This window comes from Euphorbia lathyris, chromosome 3 (genome assembly GCF_963576675.1).
Source record: "Euphorbia lathyris chromosome 3, ddEupLath1.1, whole genome shotgun sequence".
NCBI lineage: Eukaryota > Viridiplantae > Streptophyta > Magnoliopsida > Malpighiales > Euphorbiaceae > Euphorbia > Euphorbia lathyris.
The window spans coordinates 110810509-110837890 of record NC_088912.1 but is presented as its reverse complement, the minus strand read 5'-3'; the positions used below and the strand labels follow the sequence as shown (position 1 = coordinate 110837890).

The window sequence follows — 27382 nt, the reverse complement described above, 5'->3', positions numbered from 1 at the left end:
GGTTTTTATGTAAATAGGAGTCCCAAAACTCCTATAAATAGGGACTCTTGCTAATTTGTAGTTCTATGCTCCAAACACAATTTTTACATGTTGTGTAGCTCATTTTCATTATCTTTAGCTTTCAGTTACATTGGTGGTTAGAAATTATTTTCTTTATTTAAGATCTAGTTCTTTTTAGTGTAGCAAGGGTTAAACTAACTCATAGTTTAGACCTTGCAAAGCTAGACTTTGGTTTATATTCACCTTGAGTTCTCAATGTACTATTACATTGAAGTTCTTGTTTTCTTTCATATCCTATATCTGAGCATGAATTCCCCTTATTCAATTCCTACGATGCTTACATGTTTTAGCTCAATCATGAGCTAAATCCACATAGGATAGGATGGAGTTGAATTGTGAAACATGACCAAGTAAACAATTCAACAAAGCATTTTAGTTAATCATATTCCCTAACCGGATGTGCTGCTTTATGGTTTAGGCTACGGCTTATCCATGGTTTTCATAATGCTTAAAACCTTTAATTATAATTAGGGATTTTGTCTAGCAAAGCATCGACTTAATTATAGTTAAAACAAATTTAGTGATTTTTCAGCCAAAGTTACTACTTTGTTCAGGAAAATCACCGTTTTATGTTAATTTTCATTACACGCAATGTTTGCTCAATGGTTCATATGAAATAGCTAAGGGATCCAAAATCCTAGCTCTCATCTCAATCCTAGATAAATCAATTGTTTAAAGATTTTTGCATTTTTTTTATTAAAGTTATTTATTTTAATTAGTTTAAAAACCAATTTCATTTAATTAATTCATTAGATAATATAGAATTTAGGTAAGGATAACTAATCAAATACTAGTCCATTTGGGATCGATCTGGTTCATAAAAACTGTATACTTGATGCGATAGAGTTGATTTATTTTACAAGCATAAATAGTAGTGCTATTTCTCTAATATTTTGCATAATTCCCTTGCTTCTTCTTAACTAGTAAATGGATAGTGCTATTTTGCTATTCTAATCACCATGGAAAACAACTCTAATCTCTTTAATTGCTCTCAATCATTTAAGTACTTGGTTCAAGAGAGTAATAACCCTAAACATCATATTCAACATTCTCCATATGATGATGATATTAAAGAAGAGGAATTCAGTTTCCGTTCAAATTTAAGCTCGAACTGTACCTTATGAGCAGAACATTTAATCATTTCATGTGGAAGCATCATGGTACCACCACCACCATGTAAATCCAAATTATTATCTTCCACTCCCTCTATGTGTTATTCGCTATCAAAGAAAAAAGTGAATAAGATGTTGTTTTCATTGTTTTCCACCACTCCATATATTGCTTCAATGATGCCTAATGTTTTATTTGGAGTGACAAAGATGCCAAACAAAAAAAGTAATACACTATTTAAAAAAACAAAAGAATATAAAACTAACCAACAACTTGTGTAAAATATGATACAATTCTCCTCAACCTTGACCACTTCATCACTCTAACTCCATCTTCATCCTTTTCCATAATTAATTGCATATGTGGCTTCTACTTTACCTTTCTTAATGTTATTGAGCTTCAATATTGTTGGCATCTTTGTCACTCTAGATAAAACCTTAGACATTATAGAAGAAATAGATGGAATTGTTGAAGACAATGAAGATAACATCTTATGCACATTTTTCTTTGACATCCAAGAACACATAGTTGGAGAAATCGGGATTTACCGGGTGGTGATGGTATCATGATTCTTCCACAGAAAATGATTAAATTATTTGCTGATATGGTGCATTATGAGCTTGAATTTGAAGAGAAACTGAATTCCACTTCTTCAATATCTTCTTCATAGGGAGAAGATATAGAGCGATCAAATAGATTGGAGTTGTTTTCCATAGTGTTTAGCAATGCAAAATAACACTACTGATTTACTGGTATATCTAGAAGAAGAAAATTAATCAACAGAATTGTGCAAAGAAATAGTGATAACAGTGAAATTGACTTCTCGCGCGTCTATCTGTTGATAATGCAACACTACTAATTTCTCACCGCTTTCCTTGTTATGCTGTCAATTTGAACGAGAGGAAACAATTAGCAACCAAGATATTATGCTTAACAAACATATATACAACTTAATTATTCCCTTTGCGGTCAATAATTACGTGAATATAAAGTAAGGATGAAGAAATTTTGTAAAACATTTGATAAACTGTGTCTACTTTATAAATATGTCAGAAGTAAATACATAATTTTGCAGATCATTTGATTGACATTTTCAAGAGCATGAAAAAACTTGTCACTATTGAATCAAACTAAATTAGGCAAAGCTACATATCATGCACATGTTAGTTTTCAATCATTTTGGTTCATGGCAAGGTGTCACACATGATACAAATACAAATACTCCATATTACATATTAATTTTAGTAACTCTGCTAATTAAATATTTTTTCTTAACAACTAAATCAAAATAACTAATTATTAAATGTTGAATAAAACTCACATTCCATTCCAAAATTAGAATATGCAAGAATTATAAATAGATTATGCGAGAATGTCCTATTGGTCATTTACCTAAAATTTTTTTTTTTTATTTTTTTTTTTGAAGGACTACCGAGCAGTGGGTTGCACAAGCTCAGAGCCAGATTTATTAAAGAGAAAAGCAAAGTACAGAGAAGCCAGAAAGTGAGTACCCAAGCTAAGCGAATCGGTACGCAGACCGTCCACTAGAATCAAAAAAGCAAAAGACTGAACAAAAACTAGGGGCAGAATCCCACCACAGAATGCCAGACGCAGTTCTACCGTAATTGGCTAAGGCATGAGCTACTTGATTGCCTTCCCTGTAAACGTGGGAAACTACAAAAGCCATATTATCCAATAGAGACAAGCAACGAAGCCAATCTTGACGAACTTGCCAAGGGACAGCAAGGGATCTCGAGCGGAAAAGACCAACGACATAAGCAGAGTCGCTTTCCACATTTACCTAAAATTATCAATCTAACAAGACTAGTTTTACATGAAATAAAATGAATCTCCAAATCGAGGACATTCATCACACAACAACTTTTGTTGTTACTACCCCTTCCTTTCTGATCATTCTATTGATTTCACATTTTACTCTTTCATTTTTTTTAATTTCTCCTTGGGTATCGGCCATGAAACTACAGTTTTCTCTTCTGTTTCGGTTCGTCTTGATGATGTGCTGCATTCATGATTTGATGCAGCAGAAGAAGTTTTCTCCTTTGCCTTGGTTTACCAGCTCCTTGGTTTTGACATGTATCATGGTAAACCAACGCAAAGGAGAAGACTTACTTCTTGTGCTGCTTCAAATCATGAATGCATAACATCATCAAGATGAACCGAAATAAAAGAGAAAACAGTAGTTTCATGGCTGATAACCAAAGAGAAATCCAAAAAAATGAAGGAGTAAAATGTGAAATCAATATAATGATCATATAGGAAGGGATAGTAACAACATAAGGTGTTTTTTTTTATGAATATGCTTGATTTGGAGATTCATTTCATTTCATGAATGATTGATTAACTTTGAGATTGGAATGGGCGAGCCCAAGTTTAGCTGCATTAAAGTGAGCCTTCTAAGCCATAGCCATGTTCCCTCACTCTAATGGATTCACCTGAGTCACGAGCTATAGTTACCAAGCTCGGCCGAAACTTAATGTTTCAACCCAACTTATAAAGCATGGCATATATATATGTTTTTAGGCAATAGGGGATATTATAGAAAAACTTCCCTTAACTAGAGTTTTTATTTATTTTTTTTGAGCCGATTCACAATTAAATTGAAATGAGATGAGAGATGGAAAGAAGAGATATACATAGAGGGAAAGAACAACATATTTCAGACATGGCAATTCAAATTAAGGTTGACCACAACCCATCCACAAATTGAATTAACATCGTTTTATCTTTAGAAAAAGCATTTAATTAAGATGAGTAATGTTTTTTTTTTTTGATAATATTAAGATGAGTAATGTTTGAAGTTGAAGATATAGATATACAATTTCTTGTCTGAGTTCTTGATTAAATGTTCTATTCAATATACAATTGATTATAATTAAAACTATTTTCATGAACCATTATATTCAAGGGTGCAAAATCAATGATACTAATTCTAGATGAAAATGGAAAAAAAATAACATTGTTTAGCTTTTAATTATAAAAGCTCCTACCTATCTATATCGTTATTTGGGCATCAAGTTTTAAGTTCAAACTGACAATATTAGGAATTTGATTATTCGTTTCTAAATTATCATAGACAACAATATGTTAAAATGCCGAGAAAATATGCTGATGTAGTAACATCCTAACATAAATTTTCCTCCTCTTTATTCACAATTGTTTTTCCTGCACAAAATTAGGAAAGTTAAAATCTTTGTTTTTTCTTGCTACTATTTTAGGGACAATAGCTTGTTTGTATTTGTTGGAAGTGTGCCTTAGTTAATTTATTAACAGATAATGTTTTATTTAATTATTTGAATTCAGGAGAAGTTATTCAGTTATTGCTTATGTTTAGGAGAAGTTATGGAAGTCAGTTGTAACTGATGTTTGTATAAATTTCATGAAGTTCGATAGAAGTTTATGTTGGTTCCAAATTATCTTGAGGGATCTGTGAGAATGGAAGTAGATGCAGTATCTTTTAATGAGCTTGCTGCACCAGTTTTTGATGGCCAGAATTATCAAGCTTGGGCTATTAAAATAAAGGTTTATCTTGATGCATTGGATCTCTGGGAGGCTGTAGAAGAAGATTATGAAGTTGCTCGGCTTCCACTAAATCCAACAATGGCACAGATAAAGAATCATAAGGAGAGAAAGACAAGGAAGTCAAAAGCTAAAGCCTGTCTTTTTTCTTCTGTTTCCAACACCATATTTACTAGAATTATCAGCAAAAGAAATATGGGACTACATCAAGAAGGAGTACCAGGGAAATGAAAGAACCCAGAACATGCAGGTGCTCATTCAAGGCCAAAACTGAAAGTTCAGGAGGCAGCAAAGACAAAAATTACAAGGAGAAGAAAAAGAACAAGTTCAGCAGTGATAACAAAAATGATGTGAGAACACCTTGCCCACATTGCAAGAAGATGAATCATATGGCAAAAAGATGCTGGTGGCGGCCTGACATCAAGTGCAGGAAATGTGGTAATATGGGCCACATGGAAAAGGTTTGCAGATCACAACAAACTGAAGCTTCAAAAGTTACAGAAGAACAAGATGAAGAGCAACTCTTTGTGGCAATGTGTTTTGCAATTAACAACAGCTCCAGTGATTCGTGGTTGATAGATAGTGGTTGCACAAATCACATGACCAACAATCAAACTCTTTTCACAGAAATAGATAAAACTCTCATTTCTAAAGTTAAAATTGGAAATGGTGAGTTTATCTCAGTGAAAGGAAAGGGAACATTGGCCATTGAAAGCTTAACAGGTGTAAAACATATTACTGATGTTTTATATGTGTCTGACATTGATCAAAACTTGCTTAGTGTTGGACAGCTTGTTGAAAAAGGTTTCAAAGTTACTTTTGAAGATAAGTGGTGCTTCATCAAGGATACAAGGGGCAAAGATGTGTTTAAAGTGAAGATGAAAGCCAAAAGTTTTGCCTTGAATTTGATGGAGGATGATCAAGAAAGACCAACAAGTCATGTTAGCAATCAACTTATAACACCTTACACACCACAACAGAACGGTGTAAGTGAGAGAAAGAATCGGAGTGTCATGGAGATGGCTAGATGCATGCTTCATGAAAAGGAATTGCCAAAAAGTCTTTGGGCGGAAGCAGCGAGTACTGCAGTTTTTCTACTAAACAGGCTGCCCACTAGAGCTGTGCAAGGAAAAACACCATTTGAGGCTTGGTTTGGTTATAAACCATGCTTCCAAAATCTGAAAATTTTTGGTTGTCTCTTTTTTCCTTATGTGCCACACGAGGCAGAACCAGACATTTTTATTGGCTATAGCTGCACTTCAAAAGCTTACAGAATTTTCCAAACACAAAATGGGAAAATTATTGTGAGCTGAGATGTCAAGTTCATGGAAGATAAACAATGGAGTTGGGAGGAGTCATTTGAAAGGCAATCTCCAACAAATTTGCAGATTCTTGATGAAAAGATCGATGATGTTCCTGTTCGTGGCACAAGATCTCTATTTGATATCTATGAAAGAAGTTGCTGTTTTTGAGCCTTCGGAATTTAAAGAAGCCGAGAAGGATGACAACTGGATAGAAGCCATGAAAGAGGAGCTTCGTATGATTGAGAAGAATGACACTTGGGAGCTAGTTGACTTGCCTCAAAATAGAAAGAAAATTGGAGTTAAATGGGTTTTCAGAACCAAACTCAATGCTGATGGTTCTGTCAACAAACACAAAGCGAGGCTAGTTGTTAAAAGCTAGTTGACACCATCAAAATGTTATTGGCATTGGCTGCACAAAATGGGTGGAAGCTTTACCAATTGGATGTTAAATCAGCCTTTCTAAATGGCTATCTTCGTGAAGGAATTTTTGTTGACCAGCCAGAAGGTTTTGTAAATACTAAGGCAAGGAGGAGTTTGTTGGAAATGTGCCTTAGTTAATTTATTAACAGATAATGTTTTATTTAATTATTTGAATTCAGGAGAAGTTATTCAGTTATTGCTTATGTTTAGGAGAAGTTATGGAAGTCAGTTGTAACTGATGTCTGTATTGCTGTATAAATTTCCTGAAGTTGAATAGAAGTTTATGTTGGTTCCAAACTCTTAAATATTAATTACTAAAGTATTCTATTGAGGATGATTGAAGCACACCGTATGTTCCTTCATGGTTCTAAATGACATCAAATATGAAGTCTCTCTATTTACATGGATATAACAACTAGAAATAGAAATAGAAATAAGCATTCTTAACCATCTCATCTACATTTAAACATTGAAATAATAGTACATATAGTTAATATAATTCTCTCCAAAATATTACCAGACCAAGCCTCCCAATCCCCTGGTTCCGCCCCTGGATACAAGTATATGCAAGCAACAAATAGTGAAGCTAGCAAATCAGAAACTATTTGAATGTCATCATTATAGTAAATGGGTTTTGGAAATTATCTTTCATCTAGAAACAATCCGAAGAGAAAATATTTGCAAAATGTAATTAGTAAGAAAACTAATCATTTTTTATTTTTCAGATCAATGAACACAAATTGGCATAAAAAGAAAAGAAAAAAGGGAATATGAAAAAAGATACACATGTGACTCACCTTGTATGCTGATTGAATGCTTCTCAACAATCTTCAGACTATTGTAAATGAACTAAATAAGGAGCAAAAACTTCAACAACAACAACAAAGTGGTAAAACTACAGTAGATCTGTTAATAATCTCAAACAAAGATGAAGCTGGAAATTAGATTATTGGTTGGAGAAAGAGCATATGAGAGAAGGAATGAGAGGAGGCTGAGATGCTTGTTTATTTTTTTAGATCCAATTGAAATGTTTGTTTACTTTTTTAGATCCAATGAGATCCTTGTTTACATTTTTAGACACATTATAAAAAGTTTTAATTATAAAACTTATCCAATGTGATTTTGTTATGGTTCGAGTAAATTAGTGACTTTTATTGTCTAATTTTAAAGTACAATGACCATTGATGTTTTTTACCCAAAACTTAATATGTTAAATTGCTGAATATAGAGAATAGTAGTATTGGATATGGTTCCTCTATTTAGTTAATTTGCTCCTTTCTGTGCATTTAGTGGAGTAAAATAAGATGAATTTAATAAGTTTCTAAATCAATTGACTAATGGTCAAGATTAACTCCAATTTTAGAAATTGCCAAATGATTGTATTTAGGTAATGAAATTTTAGATATGAAACTCGCATTGCCTGTCACTTACTAGTTAAAAGTTTTTAATTGTACAATCATCATTACTTGAGGTATATTGAGATAAAATGAAATTCAGGTACTAAAGTGTGAACTAAACTAAAGTTCACATAGATATGACTATTGAAAGATCATGAAATCACTTATTGGGGAAAAAATGAAATAGAACCCTTGACCGCTTGGTCCTAGAGCCTCTGATACCATGTCATGAAACCAATTTAAAAAATAGTGCTTCAGAGTTCTTGCTTTTATATCTACCATCTTTTTAATTGTTTCCTCCATTCTAATGATTATTAGACTTGTCATACTTGTTATCCACTTCAGCTTCTTTCCCATCAAACTTATTAGGGGTTACAAAGGCAAAATAAATTAAGATACATAAAACTCATAATTACAGCTAAAAAAATCCTTATTAATAAAGCTCAAATGCATACAGATTATGTACATTGAAATTTCAATTTTTTTTATGTATATGGGATTCAATGATCTAAAATGTGCAAAAGCAATATATTTAATTTATAAATGAATTGGATGACTCTTTAGTAGCCAAAAACATATAGCAAGAAATAAAAATTGCTGCTGCAGCAACCATTAACAAAAGAATCAATCAATCAGTTGCATACTAAAACAACAAAAGAACTTGTCATTTTATGCAATTGAAAAAAAATAGCATTTTTGGAATAACAATTACACTAATGCCACTTGATAAAAAAAAATAAAAATAAACTACACAAGTCTAGAATTTAACACCATAATGAACCCAATTCATAAAAACAATTGTTCCAAAATAAAAACTCCATGGTTCTTTCTTTAGATAATGCAAATTTAAAAACAAAGATGGATAAGTTAACCTAAACAAGAAATTAGTAATTCTATACCTCAATTTACTTGTAACCTACTACCATCTTAGTGCTACACCGCAATTAGTGCTCCATATTTTTTTTCTTCTGATTGGTATGGGTGCCCAGAAGAACAGTTATCTTTTTGTCCATCAATCCAATCTTTTTGTTGCTTGTCTGACAATAATTCTTGTATATCACCAATTTGAACATAATTTTGAGATAGAAACTGTCTCATTAAATGAGTTTTTGTTTCCTTCCACATAACATGCATCTATTGTCTTGCTGAATCATAATATCCTTATGCACTACTTATGGAGCACTTATTGCAGTAGCCTACCTCTCTTTTTCGGCAAGCTCAGAACCACAAAACTTTGATCACTAATTGATTGATTTGACGTATCATTTATGTCATCTTCAAAATCTGAAATACACAACATTGGTTCCTCAATTGTTGAGTCTCTTATTGCTTCATGAGATCTTGACTCCAGGGAAAGTGTGCAGCCAGAGACATTAACGCTGAACTTTATAAAATGAATAGACCAACTTTCAATGATTTCCTCTTTATCTAGCACCCAATTTATGTCGATTTGGTACCAGGAGGAACTTTTTTTTTTAATACTAAACAGAGAGGCAACAATGGATAGCATGAAAAAAGCATGATCTCTGCAAATTATAATCAAGAGTTGCTAAACAATGTAACTTACTCAAGGTTCATGGACTAGGTAAGGAAATTTGTTAAGAATGCTCACTATATTTCCAAGGCAAGCAATGAGTGAGTCCCCTTGCTGTCTTGCAAAATCAGTTTCGGAATCCTGAAGGCTTTTGGGGTTAGTCACTCCATGTTCTGCTGTCCCAGGAAGATTGCCTTGCACTACAGCAAGGATCGTTTCTGCATTCTGAGAGAGATTCTGAAACGCTGCCAGTTCTTCTTCTCCTAATTGTCCCATTATCTTCTTTTTTTGTGCGGGAACGATCTTTTTGGGACTCTTTTGAGGTTCATCTTCAGCATTGGTACCAGGAGGAACTTGAATTGAAATAGTCAGCTCTTCCAGAGTTTGAGTCCGTGAATGATTCTCCATACCATTTCCTTCATTTGGGTCTTTTTTCTCCTTCTCCGCTGAGGACTTTGGGGACAGAAGCTTCTGGGTTTGGCTTTCTTTGTAGCTGGAATTGAGATGATTAAATTGTTGAAACTGCTCTAGGGTTTTATGCAGAGAGATTTTGTGATTTTTGGGATTGCTGAAACTGCTGTATGGGACATGTACTTCAGATGATGGAAAAGATGGCAATTGTGGAACCACTGCTGTTTGTGATGCGATGTGCCTGCAGATAATCATTTTAAACTAATTTGTCACTTATATATAGTTTAATTTGAAGCACTATACTGAAATATTTCAGGTTGTGACATGGTTGGTTCAAATTACATGTATATATGTATCTAGGTATGCATAGACAATATGTATATGTACATGTACCAGTTTTTACATTATATACATTAGAGCTTCTCAAATAGTTTATACTATAGGCTATTCTCAAATATTTAGCCCAACAATTACAAATAATAAAAGTACTTTCTTTTGACAAGTGCATTTCTACCTTCATTGAAGAGAATATAAAGTTCAAAACATGTATTTAACTATTATATATTATTGCTCAATTTTGTATTATAAGGATATATTCACCATTTTGTATGTAACTATTGTTTGTATATTAATTCCCATGAATTCTGAAGATCATGGAACACATATACATTCAACAGAAATTATTGAATCATTTTTCTCAACTATTAAAAGTATACAAGTCATTAGCTATGGAAGTTCATCATTGCAAAATAGAATTTGAATAGAGCATTTGATCATGCAACTTGACAACATAATGAACCAATATAAAAAAAAATCATATTTTTCGGTATAAATAATGCAGATTTAACGAGCAACATGAACATGTTAACAATAATAAGAGATTTGTTATTCTAAACCTCAAGTTATTACATGGGAGTTTATTCGCCGACAACGTTCTGCAATCATTGCTTGAATATCCTTTTTTTTTTCTTCTCAGTTCCATGATTGTCTGGAACATAGAATGAAGCACTCACATCTAGAGATGGATTTTCTTCCAATTTCTTTACCATAATTTTTCCTGCACAAAATTAAAATTATCATTTGAATTAACAAAGTTAAAATTAACATTCTTTTCCGTTAAAATAATTGTATGATTAAAAATTAGCACATCTAAGGTTTTTTGGGATGGGTAGATCTATTCAGATTTCACCCTAATCATTTTTCCTACAGCAACTTAGTTTCTGTTTGGATATCATTTAATTTATATAACATTGCAAGCTGATAAGGCTATATTCTAGATTTGTACATATTTATTCACATTTGTTATATATATATATATATATATATAAAAAGATATTGTAAGAATATATTCAGGATCTATTCAGATTTCCCAAATGCTTTTAATATATATATATATATATATATATATATATATATATGAAGTTCACAATGGCTAACCTTCCTTGCTCGCCTCAGCAACCATTATTACGTATATATCTCTCGCTATTCTGTTAGGTAGACGGATGCCGTGAGAGCTCTGCCTCTCCATTATATCTATTAGGAGCTAATTCCAAATAGTCTTTTTTGTTGATATGAGATCTGATCAAATACGATACTCAAAATTAGATCAGTCTAAATCTAACATCAAAATCATCTTTGACAATAAATTTATTAATTCTTTCATTGAAATTACTTAAACATAAAACTAATTATGAATGAGAGACAAAGATGAAAAGAAAAGACTGACCTAATCTTCTTTATGGAAAAAAATTCAAAGAGCAGAGAACTCTCTATCAGACTGGCTTTTAAAGACAGTGAATGAGAAGACAAGAGACGGTGAATCTAAAGAGCATCAATTAGGGTTTTATTGAATTAGTTAACTGAGAAAAGGTGAAGGCCAAAGCCCCATATTCTGTTGGGCTTTATATAAAGAGAACCCAAACTATTTGTTTTTGTTCTTTAAAAAACATAATAAAAAAAAATTAAGGGAGCTGGAATTCTTCCAAAAAAAAAGTGAACTGAAAGTAATATTAGGGATGATATGCAAAAATACCCGTAACATTTACATTCAGCAATAATTTTACCACTCACTTTAAAATGGTGCAATTCTGTACCTATCATTAGCAGCCAAACAATTCATCAATTTCAGAAATAATTCATTAAACTTCCTTCTGGACCATTAATCTTGTCATCTACACTTCATATTTTAATCTCCAATTCAATTATTAAATCACAGAAAATATAATTTCTTTTTTAAACGAACTCATATGCAATGGGTGCAAATTATATGTTTTATAATAATGTCTAAAATGAACCCAACTTGCACGTTAGGGTTAAAAATGACGTTAGATGTAAAATTGCTCCTCACTCTAAACAATAGAAGTATTTTTACACCGTACCCGATGACTCATACTTTATAACACAAAAAAAACATATTAAATAAAAGTATAGGTATTTTTGAAAAAATCACAAACAAATGTTTTAGGTACATGGATAATAATAATAATAATAGGTGCCCGCTATGGTTACTTTGTTTTTTACAAAGTTGATAACATAGAGATATTATCCCAAGGACTAAAAGGGATATTCACCTTGAGAACGCCGCGTATTGATCCCCAAAGGGGAGCCGGCAGGCGGATCTCCACGGATCTGCCTAGAGAGATCCGCTGGCGGACCTATGAGGAGAATCTCTTCATTCACCTGATTCGCCACTGTAACGACTGGTCGTCGACTCGGCCATAAAGATCATTAATGAGTTATCAATTAGCTAACCGCCAGGTTAAAGATAACTTGTAACCGCCATTAATGAAGCATTAATGGAGGCTTTCTAGTTGCCTGAAGGTTACGACTTCCTAGCTATATATAGCCTGATTCCCTAGGCTATCAAGGTACACATTCTCACAACTTTTGTCAATTCAGTTTGTTTCCTTGTTTCACCTTACTGACTTTGGCATCGGAGCTTCCCCCCGTCGAACCTAATGACGCCCCCACAGGGACGGACGTTGATCAGAATTTCACTACTTGTTATCAATTGGTGCGGTGAGCGTGGAATCCTTAATCAAACAAAGGGTTTTTCGTTCACATTAAGAAACTATGACAACTCGAGATCAGAATCCCTCTTCAGGGATTGAAATACCATTAGTTACACCATCTAGTGCTGGCCGCACAGATTCAACTGCTCCTGCAACGCATGTCGAAAGTAGTATGAACCCTGATGCTTTCATCAACATGTGTGCACAAGTAATCGGAGAGCGGTTTGGACCCGAGACGGGGAATCGCCTGCGGTCGTTCATGACCCTCCCTCCACATTGGAGCATGGCGTCCACATCGACTGTATCATCCTGGCCCTTGTTAAACTTTGGACCGGGCGCCCAGAGTTCCTCATTTCTCCAAGCTCACAGCACGAATTCCATGGTAACTACTACGGCGGCAGCTGGAGAGCGACAAATCAATAGGGAGTTATTCCCTGGTGGCGCAAAAGGAAGTCAAAGGAATGATTCAACCCTTCCGGGCGGATCTACGGGTCCTGGATTAAATCTAGGCGGGTTCGATATCCCAAGACGCCCACGGACGAATCTCTACCTTGGCGGATCCGAGGGGCGAATGCACAAAAAGCGTAGAAGGGAGAAAAGTAGGCGGTCCAAATCACCCTCACCTCGACGACCAAGATCCTCACGTCAGGGCAGATCGCCCCCATCTACTTGTCGTAGATGGAGTAAAAGGCCAGCAGAGACGCCCCATTTGAGTGGACCACCACCCCCGCCACCCTCAGGAACTGTTGGACACATCCCGTCGGGAAGCCATGGAGGAGGTAGTGGGCAAGCTCCCCCAGGAGGGGGAGGCAGAGGAGGTAGTAGCGGAGGAGGAGGTGGACGCGGAAGTGGAGGAGGGCGTTCGCCATCAGATCCATCATCTGGGTCAAGTTCTTCTTCTTCTCCAAGCAGATCTCCACGAAGGGGTCGCCCAAGGGCGGATCCGGAGAATTTCGATGATAGAGTTAGAGCTCTCGTGCTCCGTATGAAACACCACTTGTAAAAGCTTGCAAGAAGATCTAATTCGAAAGAAACCCACCAGCATGGCAGAATTGATGGAGCGTTGTAAAGACTTTATCGAGGTGGATGACATTCGCCGAGGATCACTGTCATCGCCCAAAAGGGACAAGGGCGAATCTCGCCATCGAGATAGAGACAAAGACAAACATCAGGATTCTTCCTCTAGAATCAGGCAAAGGGGTTCTAAGAATAAATCAACGTTTGTCACCTCTTTCACACCTCTCAACGCTTCTAAAAGTGAAGTCCTTATGTGGATCGAGAACAGTCAACACAAACGGAGCATTTCATACCCCGAACCAAAGGGGGGGAGGGAGTACACCAATACTGCTAAAAATCCTAAAATTTTTTGTAAATATCATAGGAAAAATGGCCATGACAACCATGCATGTTGGGAGTTAGCTCGGGAAATCGAGCGTCTCATCGAGAGAGGCAAATTAGATCGGTTCATCCAGAATGAGGGCAAGAAAGGAGATGGTGATAGATCCAAAGAGGACCCAAAAAAGAAGGGGAAAGGTACCATTAATGTCATAGCAGGCGGACCCGGATACCAACCAATGCTGAAAAAGGCAAAGACTACCGCTCTTGACAGAGCATCGTTAAATCGCCCCTTTGCCGATGTAGGTCCTGAAATCTCTCCCCATGTGGATGCACTGGTCGTCACTATGATGGTGGAAGGCTGGGAGATGAAAAGAGTGATGGTTGATACGGGGAGTTCGTGCAATGTCATCACCAGAGGAGCTTTTGCCAAACTCATGATTGATCCAGTCCAGGTAGAGCCAACTGTGGTTGATATCCTAGGAGTGACGGGACACACTATCCAAACAAAAGGCCAAGTCACTCTGGATTGCGAGCTTACGGACGATGATCAGGTCTGGAAAGGAGATCTGGAATTTTCTGTCTTGGATGGTCAGTTAGCTTACAATATCATCCTCGGACGGCCCTTTATCTCCGAAGTTGCAGCCCTTATCTTCATACGCCACTTAACGCTTTACATCCCCACGGCCAAGGGAGGTGTAATGATCAGAGGTAGCCAAAAGGTGGCCCAGGAGACATATTCGGCATCACTAATGATTCGCCCCCAATCTAAGGAGGAGGATGAGGAAGAGCTCGTCACAATGGCCTTGGGTGAGACAGAAATGTACCTTATGGCGGATGAAAAGCAGGTGCGAATGGCTAAAGGGCTCAAGGGCGAAATTAAAAATGCAATCACTCAGGTACTCCGTGAGGCGGAGGATGTCTTCGCATGGAAGGATGAAATTCTCCCCGGAATCAGTCCAGACGTGATCACTCACAAGCTCAACATTGATAAAGATGCAGTTCCTGTGGCTCAGAAGCGGAGAAACCATGGCCCCGAAAGGCAGAAGGTGATAGAAGAAGAGATCACCAAGCTCTAGGGGGCGGACGCCATTGAAGAGGTGCTTTATACTCAGTGGCTGGCGAACGTCGTTCTGGTAAAGAAGGCGGGTGGATCTTACCGCATGTGTATTGAATTTACTGATCTCAACAAAGCTTGTCCCAAAGACAACTATCCTCTGCCATGTATTGACATGCTTGTGGATGGAACCGCCGGTCACGCCATGTACTCCTTTACGGATGTGAAGTCAAGTTATCATCAGATCCCCATGGAGCCCTCAGATAGAATCAAGACCTCGTTCGTAACACATCAAGCCACTTATTGCTTCAAAGTTATGCCCTTTGGGCTTAAAAACGCAGGTGCAACTTATCAGAGGATGATGAACAAGATATTCGCAGATAGTAAAGGGGATAACTATTCTGTCTATGTAGATGACATGATCATCAAAAGCACAACCATAGAAAGGCATGCAGATGATATAAAGGAGGTACTGGACGTACTCTGACGCCACAACATTAAGCTGAACCCAGAAAGTGTACTTTTGGTGCGACGTATGGAAAATTCTTAGGGTTCATGATCAGCAAAAAAGGAGTTAGCCCAAATCCTGACAAGGTTAAGGCCATCCTAGAAATGCAAGCACCACGGAACATCAGAGAAGTGCAACTCCTTAATGGGCGGATCATAGCCTTGGGCAGGTTTATCTCTTGTTCAGCTCGTAGATGTCAGCCCTTTTACGAGGTCATCAAGAAGCAAAAGGCGTTCGAGTGGAATGAGGATTGTGAAAAGTCCTTCGAAGGAATCAAGTGGTTCCTCACGGAGCCGCCCATGATGAGTCGACCAATGAAGGGAGAGGACCTCTACATGTATGTATCGGTTACGGATAAAGCTGTATGCACGGTCATGATACGAGAGGAGGATGGCCAGCAGTTTCCGATTTACTATGTGAGCAAGGTTCTGAAAGACGCCGAAACCAGATATTCTAAGCTTGATAAAATGGCGCTGGCTGGTGTCACCACAGCAATCCGCCTTAGACCATATTTCCAGGTGCATACTGTGGTGGTTCGAACGAATATACCGATTAGAAAGGTGTTGCAGAATCCAGATACCTCTGGAAGGTTGATGGAATGGGCAATCCGCCTTGGTGAATTCGACGTGAGATATGAAAGCAGGTCAGCTTTAAAGAGTCAGGTCCTGGCAGACTTTGTGAATGAATTCACTAATGAAGGGATAGATCATCCCAAGCCTCCAGTAGAGGAATGGACAATGTACACCGATGGCGCCTCCTCAGCGGATGGAGCTGGCGTAGGCGTTGTGATCAAGGGTCCCCAATACATAAAGTTACGGTACGCGGCAAAATTAAATTTCCATGCAACTAATAATGCTGCTGAATATGAAGCTCTGATATTGGGATTACGCCTACTCAAAGAAATCACTCCTGAGCAGATTGTGATCTATAGTGACTCTAAGCTAATGGTCAACCAAGTAATCAAGAATTACGAAGTGAAAGATGATGTTTTGGCCAAATACGTAGCAGAAGTCAAAAAATTGCTGGATCATCTTGAGGCTAAGGAAACCAAATGGGAACTGATTCACGTACCAAGGGAGTCCAACACTGAGGCGGATCATTTGGCCAACTTGTGAGGAGAACTGGACAGATCCAGATTGTCCCTTTGAAGTTAAAATAGCTCCAGTCTTCGCTTCAGAGGAAGTATCCCTACTCACAACGGTAGAAGATGATTGGAGATCGGTCATTCGCCAATATCTGCTATGTGGAACTTTACCTGAGGATAAGGAAGAGGCACGGCGGATACTTAGGAGAGCGGCTTATTTCTCCATAATCAACGACGACCTTTACAGAAAATCTTTTAGCCATCCTTGGTTGAAGTGCATTCTGCCGGAAGAGGGACAACAAATCCTCAAGGAGCTACACGAGGGATCATGTGGGGCTCATGAAGCATCCGCCACTATCTTGAAGAAATCCAGGTTAGCGGGTTTCTACTGGCCCACGGCCGAATTGGATGCCCAAAAACTGGTAGAATCTTGTCATAGTTGCCAGATTCATGCGAATGAATCACATACTGCCAAACATCTCCAGAGGCCCATCATAGAAGGACGGCCATTCGCCCTCTGGGGAATAGACATTGTCGGCCCATTTTCTCCAACTCGTCGACAGAGGAGGTACGTGGTAGTGGCAGTGGATCATTTCACCAAGTGGGTAGAAGCCGAAGCTGTCTCCTCCATCACTGCAGAACGAATGGTGCAATTCATCAAAGACAACATCGTGGGAAGATACGGTATTCCGCATACCATCATCACCGATAATGGAAAACAGTTCAACTGTAGCGAATTCAAAACTTTCTGTGAAGGGTTGGGCATCCTGAACAGATTTGCCTCCGTTTATTATCCCCAATACAACGGGATGACCAAAGTCACGAATCGGACGATCGTAAAAGGGATAAAGAAGAGATTAGGAGAGCATGATAAGAAGTGGGCGGATCAGCTGACAAGTGTTTTATGGGCTTATCGCACCACTCCTAGGACGGCCACAGGAGAAACACCATTCGCCCTTTCTCATGGTGTAGAGGCTGTGATCCCGGTTGAAATACAAGTCCCAAGTGATAGAGTGGTCTTTTATTGCGAATAGGACAACGGCAAAAGGCTAAGGGAAAGTCTGGGTCAAGTAGGCGATCGAAGAGACCAAGCCTATGTACGCATGGCGGCGTATAAACAGCGGATCGCCGCTTACCATGATAAAAATGCCAAGCTTGTGGATCTCAATGGGGGTGACCTTGTGCTCCAAAAGGCCGACAAAATCCAGTCTCGAGAAGGCAAGGGCAAGTTAGGGCTCAACTGGACAGGTCCATATCAGATAGTGGAAAAGATTGGATTCGCCACATTTAAAATTCAGGACATGGAGGGCAACACATTGCCACGCACATGGAACCTCCAAAATCTCCGCAAATATTTTGTCAGAAAATGAAGTGTACACACGGTCTTGAGTACTCTTTTTCCTTTAGTAGGCTTTTTCCCATGTGGTTTTTCTTACTAAAGGTTTTAACGAGACTCACTTATAAGACCTGCTTACTGTAATAAATCATTTCTCCCATTAATAAACATCATTTGTTCTATTATCTGTGTTCTTTTTAAAGTTTATTGCAGCAATGTCAATATTCCAGTCTTAAAAAGAAGGGGGGCATCCAACGCTCTCAACATTAACAAAGTATCGCTATCTCATAGCTACTTTTTCTCCTTGGACATAAGAGAATCTATCTTATGGGCAGATCCATCTTTGAGGGGATCCCAATCTCCGATAGAGTTAAAACGATCCTTGGACGCAAGGTCTTTACACTCTCTTACATATCCTTCCCAAAAAAGTCCTACGGGCGGATCACTTCACCTCAAAGACAGGTAGCAAATTGATCCCCTAGGCAGCTTTACTTCCTTCAATGGAATAGAACAGCTTCTAACCTTCACAAAGGTCCATGCAATGGAGTATGGCTGGCCACCTACTCCAAAATAAATCCTAGATGCCTATACATTTTACTTACGCAAACGTAATAGTAAAATAAATAGCTGCCATAAAGGATTAAAACAAATTGTACTTAACGATTTTTTACAAATCACAAGTAAGCAACTAATTAACAATGGGAGCATCCTCCTTTGCACTATCCTCGCTTACGGCGCTTGCCTGGAAAGCCTCCTTCTCCACAGCCTCAGATACGCCAGCCAAAGGTACCTCCTTTTCCACGGAAGATGTGGGACTAAGAGGAAGATCGTTATCAGTGATCGGTTCTTCACCCGCCTTGGGGGGCACTTCCTCAAGCTCCATCAGAGGGATAGTAGTGGAAGGTTTGCTTTCTTCCATGGGTCCCTTCATCCATCTCCGAACATATTCGCGGATGTATTCCTTAGCGTCTGAAATCTTGTCATATTTGGCTACGTCTTCTGGTTCGGGGACGGCGAACTGCGGATCTACGAAATCAATCTCGGGATGCGCCAGGGAAAAGTACGCCATGAGCAGTTCGCCATAGTAGAAGGCTTGCTCACCCGCCGTATATTCAGCTTCTCCTAGGGCGTCCTCATGATTCTTGGCGTCTGTCGCAATCTTTTCCTTTAGCTTCTCAATCTCCGCGTCTCTAAGGACCAAGGCGGCTGTGGCAGAGGCAAGGTTCGCATTAGCAGAAGCGATGTGCGCATTGGCATCCGCTACCTCTTTCTCCAGCTTTTCAATGGTTGCCTTATCGGCCACACCTTGAAGGAGCTCAGCTTCCATAGCACGTATGCGAGTATACATCTGTAAAAAACAAACAGTTTCGTTAAAAGAAAAGGGCAAAGGAACAACTTTTTCTACAAAAAGTCCTTCCTAGGGGACTTACCACAAGGAGCTCCGTTTTCCCCTTTTGTGCGTGAATGGAACCAGGAATTTGGTTCTGATTCCTTTGTACTTCGCCCACCTGACCCAGGGCTTCATCCAAGTCGTTTATGATGGACTCATTCTCAAAAGATCCTTGAGCGCCATACTTGGCGGACCAGTATCCGCCCATATCAGGTTTCGCCATCTGCACAAACATTCAAGGGTCAAAACTTAAAACTTGATAAACAGGTAAAAATAAAAGGCAACTTACCTGTTCTATCTCCCCAACAGGCCTGGCGGACCTCATGGCATCCGCCATAAGCTTAGGGCCTCCAGTGGCTATAGGCTTCCTCCTTTTTAGTGGCGGCTCGACCACTGTTCCCGCAAGGCGTTTTCCAGTATCCGTTTGAGGATTCGCCACTTGATCTTTCCTACGTGCTTCAGCCTCCAAAAACTTCCTACGCTTCTCTGCAATAGCGTGATTGGCCTTAGATAAACCCCTGCCAAAGAAAACATTGAAGTAATCAAAGTTCAAGAAGGAATAAAAGTTACCTTGGTCAAATTGCGTAATCTTGGAGTAAATGAATTGCTCCCCCTCTCGGCGAATCAATGGAATATCGCTCATCATGAAGGCTAAAGCATCTGCGTATGTCCATGCATCCGCCTTGATCTTCTTCATGAGATCCGCCACCACTTCATCACTATCGGTCAATATTCGCATATCGCCCGCCATGTGTAAAGGCTTGGGATTCCAAAACGAGGGAAAACCCAGTGATTCGCCCTCTTTTATCTTCACATGGAAGAATTTCTCATCCCAGCAATGGACATTGGACATTTTGTCACTGAAGGGCGAATATACTCCGAATTTGGCGAAGGTGAGATAGGATTCATACTTCCGTTTCGAGGGTTTATGGAAAGCTCTAAAAACACGACCCGTGTATACCACTCCTAAATTTGAGGCGAGGTAGCAGTCTAAAGCAATATCCAACCAACCGTTGGGGTGCAGTTGGCTGGCTGTAATATCAAAGTAGGAGAGGATGTCCGCCATCATTTTTGGGAGAGGAAGCCGGAACCCCCTCTCTACATGACTGCAATATACTGTTAGAAAACCGCTAGGCGGACAGGAAGGTCGTTGATGGGTTGCGGCTAACTGAGTCTCATAATTATTGATCCAAGGGAAATGATTCGCCAGATCTACTAGATCCGCGACACTCATGCGAGACGGAGTGGACTCCGCTCGCGGGTTCTTTTTCCTAGGTGGGATAGAAGAAGAGGCCATTGTCCCCGGAAGATACTTAGCCTTAACGGCCGGAGCGGTACCGGAGACAGAAGTGGAAAGAACTGGATTCCTAGTGGAACGAGTTTGGTAACGATTACATGCCGAGTTACTGAACCCAGCTAAATTAGAGCTAATCGTGTCCTCGGAGGAAAAGGAGTTCTCCAATGACGAAGTGGTCCAACTAAAATCAACAACTATTTTTGGGGAAGGGGTCGAATTAAAAAGCTCCGAATTTGATCTAGAAGATGAAGACGAACTTCTAAACATTCAGAGAAAAGTTAAACCGAAGAAGATGAACTTACATGTGAAATCGGAAGCTTGGTGCGAAACTTTGAAAATTCCCAGAAAAGCTTCGAACAATAAAGGGGACAATGAAGAAATGGAGAAGAAAGAGAAAGCGAAAGAGGAAGAAGGATGTTTTCTCCTTCCTGGGACAGTGCGTCCACTACACGTGTCATTCATCAATTGGCATCGAACAGTGTGCTCATTAATGCAGATGTTTATGACGGCGCGTGGAAGCTCAAAAGCCCTAAAGGACTTTAAGGGCATTTTGGGGGGGGCTTCTGATAACATAGAGATATTATCCCAAGGACTAAAAGGGATATTCACATTGAGAACGCCGCGTATTGATCCCCAAAGGGGAGCCGGCAGGCGGATCTCCACGGATCTGCCCAGAAAGATCCGCTGGCGGACCTATGAGGCGAATCTCTTCATTCACCTGATTCACCACTGTAACGACTGGTCGCCGACTCGGCCATAAAGATCATTAATGAGTTATCAATTAGCTAACCGCCAGGTTAAAGATAACTTGTAACCGCCATTAATGAAGCATTAATGGAGGCTTTCTACTTGCCTGAAGGTTACGACTTCCTAGCTATATATAGCCTGATTCCCTAGGCTATCAAGGTACACATTCTCACAACCTTTGTCAATTCAGTTTGTTTCCTTGTTTCACCTTACTGACTTTGGCATCGTAGCTTCCCCCCGTCGAACCCAACGACGCCCCCATAGGGACGGACGTTGATCAGAATTTCACTACTTGTTATCAAAAGTACCGTTACTTGGTGTGGTTTTCACCATTGGATGATAGAGCATAAAATTAATCCAATGGTAAAAACCACACCAAGTAACGGTACTTTGTAAAAAACAAAGTAACCATAGCGAACACCAATAATAATAATAATAATAATATAATAATAATAATAACTCAATATGACAAAAAGTACAAAGTTCATATGCGAAAAAATAGAAAATTCTTACAAATCTCCATAAAGTACAACTAAAAATAAATAAATGAATTAAAAAGCCAAGATGATGGCCAATAGACAAGCGTAAATAGATACTAGATGCTTCTTGACCGTGAACCAAAAATCTCCAAATAATGAAATCAACTTTTGTTTCTCTTCCGAATCCAATAAGATGTTTACACAGGATACAGATCCTCTCCTGGTGATTAAAAACAAGAGAGGACATGTTCATTTAATCCACCATTAGTTAAATTTTAAGGGCTCACATTTTGTAATCTGGCTCACGCGGAACATGGCCATTTTTTAGAGGAAGTTTCTTGCATCTCGATAGCTTTAAGACGAATATGGAGTGCTATCAGAGAAACTGGACGGTTTGAAGTGGGTAGTGTGTGGAACTCTCTGGTTGAGAAACAACTTTTACAGGAATTGGAGCTTCCTGCTCGGCTACATCGTGCACCTCGCATCCGCTATGTCTTTTGGCAACCTCCGCCAACAGGATGGCTTAAAATCAACACAGACGCGTCTGTTACTGGATCGCTGGGAGCACCGGGATGCGGCAGCATCTTCCGCTCTCATTCCGAGAGCTTCGTAAGAGGGTTTGCTTACCCGATTGCACTCTCATTCTCTTACATCGCAGAACTCTCTGCTGCTATTCACGCTATTTGCTTGGCTTACGATAAGGGATGGACCAAAATCTAGGTAGAGAGTGACTCTACCTAAGTCGTTCAAACAATCTGGAATCAAACTTTGAGAGTTTCGTGATCTATTTGACAGCAATGGCTCCAATGCCTGCAGCAGCTTTGTCATATGACAGTAGTGGTTTCACATGTTTACAGGGAAGGAAATCAGGTCGCGGACCTCCTATCCAATTACAGCAGCACAATCACCATGAATTATTGTAGCACTGATTGTAAGTAAATATAATATATAAAATATAAATATAAGTATAAGTATCTATAAACCAAGATTCGGAATAAAATACAAAAAATAATTTTTTTTAATCAAATTGGCATTCTCCGCCAATGGCGCCAAAAACTTGTTGAGCGATTTCCGCAAGTGCATCACTTTCGCATGAAGTAATAAAAAGATATCGATCACACAGTGAACATTTTGATAAATAAAAACTTATACTTTTGATTAAATTCATTTTCTCGAGTTTAATAGAAAAATCATTTGTGACCACTCCTATCATAGATGGTTCCGACATCTTGTCTATTGAAACTAACCCAACTATGGATGGTTCCGACATCTCATCCCCCGAAATCACCCTTCCATGGATGATTCCATCCCCTACCAAGAAGGTATGAGATTGGCCCCCACAAAACAATCTTATATTTGCCTTGTATTCGTAATGTTTATGATTAACGGTCTGAAAAAAAAAGATTAGTGCGTGATGTGGCTATATGGAGACTAAAAATCTTATTTCGAGCAGTAAAAATCATAATTCTCTAATAGAAGATAATCTGTTGATTATTTCTTAAGCCTAACACGACATATATACAAATATACAAGAGTAATTTTAGGAGCTAATCTAGGAAACAAGAGTAATTTTAGCAGCTAATCTAGGAGTAATTTTAGGAGCTAATATAGGAAACAAATCAACCTACTAATTACAAATAACTCAACAACAATATTTCCTAAAACAGAATAATAACCATTCGGTTATTCTAACACTCCCCCTCAATCGAAGCAGGAGAAGGACGAATGCATAGACTGTTTCGAAATTCCTCAAACAGAACTTGGGGAAGGCCTTTGGTAAAGATGTCAGCTATTTGATAACGTGAAGGAACATGCAAAACACGTACCTCGCCCTTAGCAACCTTTTCACGAACAAAATGTATATCCATCTCAATGTGCTTAGTTCGATGATGTTGAACAGGATTGCCCGATAGGTAAATCGCACTGACGTTATCACAATATACCAACGTGGCCTTTTGGATAGGACAATGAAGCTCAAGTAAAAAATTACGTAGCCAACATGACTAAGAAACAACATTAGCAACCCCTCTATATTCGGCCTCAGCACTGGACCGGGAAAGAGTTGCTTGGTGTTTAGCAGACCAAGAGACAAGATTGTCCCCAAGAAATACTCAATAACCCGAGGTTGACTGTCTAGTGTCCGGACAGCCGCCCCAATCAGCGTCGGTATAGGCCAAAAGAGTGGATGTGGAGCTCGGAAAAAGATGAAGACCATGAGAAATAGAACCCTGAACATACCGAATAATACGCTTGAGAGCGTGCATATGGACCTCCCTCGGATCATGCATGAACAAACATACCTGCTGAACAGCATAAGTCATATCGGGTCGAGTAAAAGTCAGATACTGAAGAGCTCCGACAAAACTCCGGTATTGGGAAGGATCGGCATATGGTGGACTGTCAGTAGCATAAAGCTTGGACTTAGTATCCACAGGCGTGAAGGAAGGTTTACAAGACGACATTCCCGCACGCTTAATAATTTCTTTGGCATATTTCTTTTGAGATAAAAACAAACCACCGAAATTACGAGTAACCGCAATACCAAGAAAATAGCTCAAGGGACCCAAATCCTTCATAGCAAATTCGAAGCTAAGAGTAGAAATAATGTGCTTACGAAGAGCATCAAAGGAAGCTGTGAGGATGATATCATCGACATATAATAACATATAAGCAATATGTGACCAATGATGATAAATGAAGAGGGAGTGATCCGAAGTACTATGAATAAATCCAAGAGTACACACAAAATCTACAAATCGCTTGTACCAAACACGAGGGGCTTGTTTGAGGCCATACAAGGATTTCTTCAACAGACATACATGATTCAGCTTGTCAGGATCCCGATAACCAACCGGTTGATGCATATACATGGTTTCTTTCAATTCACCATGTAAGAAAGCATTCTTGACATCCAATTGATGGATATCCCAATGCTTGGAGAGAGCCAAACTGAGAACAGTACGAATAGTTCCGGGTTTTACAACCGGAGTAAATGTTTCACCACAATCAACGCCCACCTGCTGAGTTTTCCCATCACCTATAAGACGGGCTTTATGCCTCTCAAAAGAGCCATCAGAATGCTCTTTATGATCAAAAACCCACAAAGAACGAATAACATTAACATCAGGTGGACGAGGCACCAACACCCACGTCTTATTGTTAATAAGAGCATTAAATTCATCATCCATAGCAGTTTTCCAATTCCGATCATGAAGAGCAGACACATGGTTACGAGGTAAAGGAGACCTAGACACGACGGTATTTAGGTTAAATTGACTCTTGGGTTTAAAAATCCCACGTTGACTCCTAGTAACATGACGGGAAGACATATTGGGAAGAGGAGGTAATGGTGGTGGAGTTGGGATCGGTGAGGGAAGTAGAGGTGGGATGTCTGTATGATGGGAAGGAGAGTCCGAGATATCAGATGGGGTCAGATTTGGGCTTGGCAAGGATGGTTCCGATGGACCAACGGCATGGATCGGGTGAGAGAGGGCCGGATAACAGTGGCTGCCGGCGGCTAATAAGAGGGCTGTTTTGGGCTCGGGTTGGGGTAGAAACCGACGGGGTGTCAAGAGGAGGCCCATTAGTGAGATGAAATTGCACATAGGGTGTAAGTCCATGATCCAAAAGATCATAACTAGACACAGTAGGTGGAGGAATAGTGGCGAAAGGAAATTGAGTTTCATCAAAGATCACATGACGACATACTATGATTTTCTTAGACTCCATATCATAACATTTATACCCCCGGTGATGAGACGGATAGCCTAAAAAGACACAAGGAGTGGACCTAGCTTGGAGTTTGTAAATTGTGGTGGATGGAAATAAAAGATAACATAAACACCCAAAGACTCTAAAATGGGAATACACAGGATCGGTCCTATAGAGCACACATAATGGGGATTGGAATTCTAAATTTTTAGTTGGACGAATATTGAGAAGATAAGTGGCCATTTGAAGTGCATGATGCCAAAAATATGATGGGATGGAAGCATGAACTAAAAGTGTGCGGATACTATTATTGATGCTACGAAGTTTTCTCTCGGATTTCCCATTTTGAGACGAAGTATGAGGACACGAGAAACGAAAAGAAATTCCATTAGCATTACAAAAATCCCAAAAAGCTTTATTATCAAACTCCCTCCCATTGTCACATTAGATATTTTTAATTTCCCTTTCAAATTGAGTACGGATTAGTGCTCGAAATTATAAAAAGATAGAGAAAACATCTGACTTTTTATGCAAGGGAAATGTCCACACAAAATTAGAAAAATCATCCAAAAAAACAATGTAATACTGATGCCCCATTGAACTTAAAATATGAGACGTCCATAAATCGCAATGAACAATATCAAACGGCAAAGAAGTTTTATTATTGGATGAAATAAATGGCAACTTAATATGTTTTCTAAGAGGACAAGACCGACAAATTGAAGTACTATGAAGAGAATTACATTCAATAAATTTCTTTTGTCTAAGAGCATCTAACACCGGAGAGCCGGGATGTCCTAAGCGGTCATGCCATAAGGATGGCGCTAAAACAGCAAAACTAGAAGGAGGACTTGGAGGGAAGGTGGCTTTGGTAGTGACGGGATAAAGGTCGACTTGACTCTGACATCTCATTATACGTCGGCCCGTTTGAAAATCCTTCACAGAAAATCCAAACGGGTCAAATTCGACAGATACTGAATTGTTAGAAGTAAACTTACAGACAGAGACTAAATTTTTAATAATATGTGGAGCATATAAAACATTTCTCAAGGCTAAGGGTGGATGTGGGTGAGTTAAGTTTGTGTGCCCTAGTCCATGAATCGGAATTGAATGTCCATTACCAACAATTATGCCATGATTATTGCTCATATTAAAAATAGACGAGAGTTTACCCTTATTAGACGTCATATGTGAAGTAGCGCATGTGTCCATGTACCATGGATTTTCCGGAGGATTGAGGCTCAGAGTGTACAAAGCAGATTCAATATCCGTAGGCTCGGAATTGGTAGCAGTATGAAAGGCCTGTTGTGGGCGGGGGCCTAACAGCCCTGCATTCTGGGCCGGAGGAGGACCTGTGCAATTGCCAATGGGCCGAGCCCATGACTGAGATGCATATGGACATGGAGGGGCCTGCCAAGGAACCCAAGACCAAGAGCCCTGTTTTGAACCTCCCCAGGATGGCTGCTGCCACTGATTTGCCGAACCACCACTGCCCGACCGGTTCGCCGGATTATTTCCACGGCCACTGTCATTGTTGCCACCACGAGAATTATTATTATTATTCCAGCGCCCCGTTTTCTTATTCTGTCCCCGATTGCCTCCTTAAACCGGACGAGATTGTTGCTGCATATACCCAAACGGATTAGCAGACGGA

The 27382-nt window shown here is 39.1% G+C and overlaps 1 protein-coding gene across 1 annotated transcript; it reads right to left on the bottom strand.

The window, feature by feature from the left end:
• Window positions 1–8764: 8764 nt before the first annotated feature.
• Window positions 8765–10105, bottom strand: LOC136224510 (uncharacterized). Its single transcript, XM_066012865.1, has 2 exons — window positions 9441–10105; window positions 8765–9354 (listed from the first exon to the last, which is right to left on the bottom strand). The coding sequence occupies exons 1-2, from the start codon at window positions 10026–10028 to the stop codon at window positions 9310–9312; spliced, it is 633 nt and encodes a 210-aa protein (XP_065868937.1). The 5' UTR covers window positions 10029–10105; the 3' UTR covers window positions 8765–9309.
• Between the last annotated feature and the right edge of the window lie 17277 nt (window positions 10106–27382).

What these genes read in the sequence shown, in the direction of transcription:
- LOC136224510 (XM_066012865.1), bottom strand. Translation starts at nt 10,028, where the DNA reads ATGATTATCTGCAGGCACATCGCATCACAAACAGCAGTGGTTCCACAA. An exon ending in TTGCTTGCCTTGGAAATATA is followed by an intron (nt 9,355 to 9,440) that starts GTGAGCATTCTT and finishes TATAATTTGCAG; the next exon opens with AGATCATGCTTTTTTCATGC.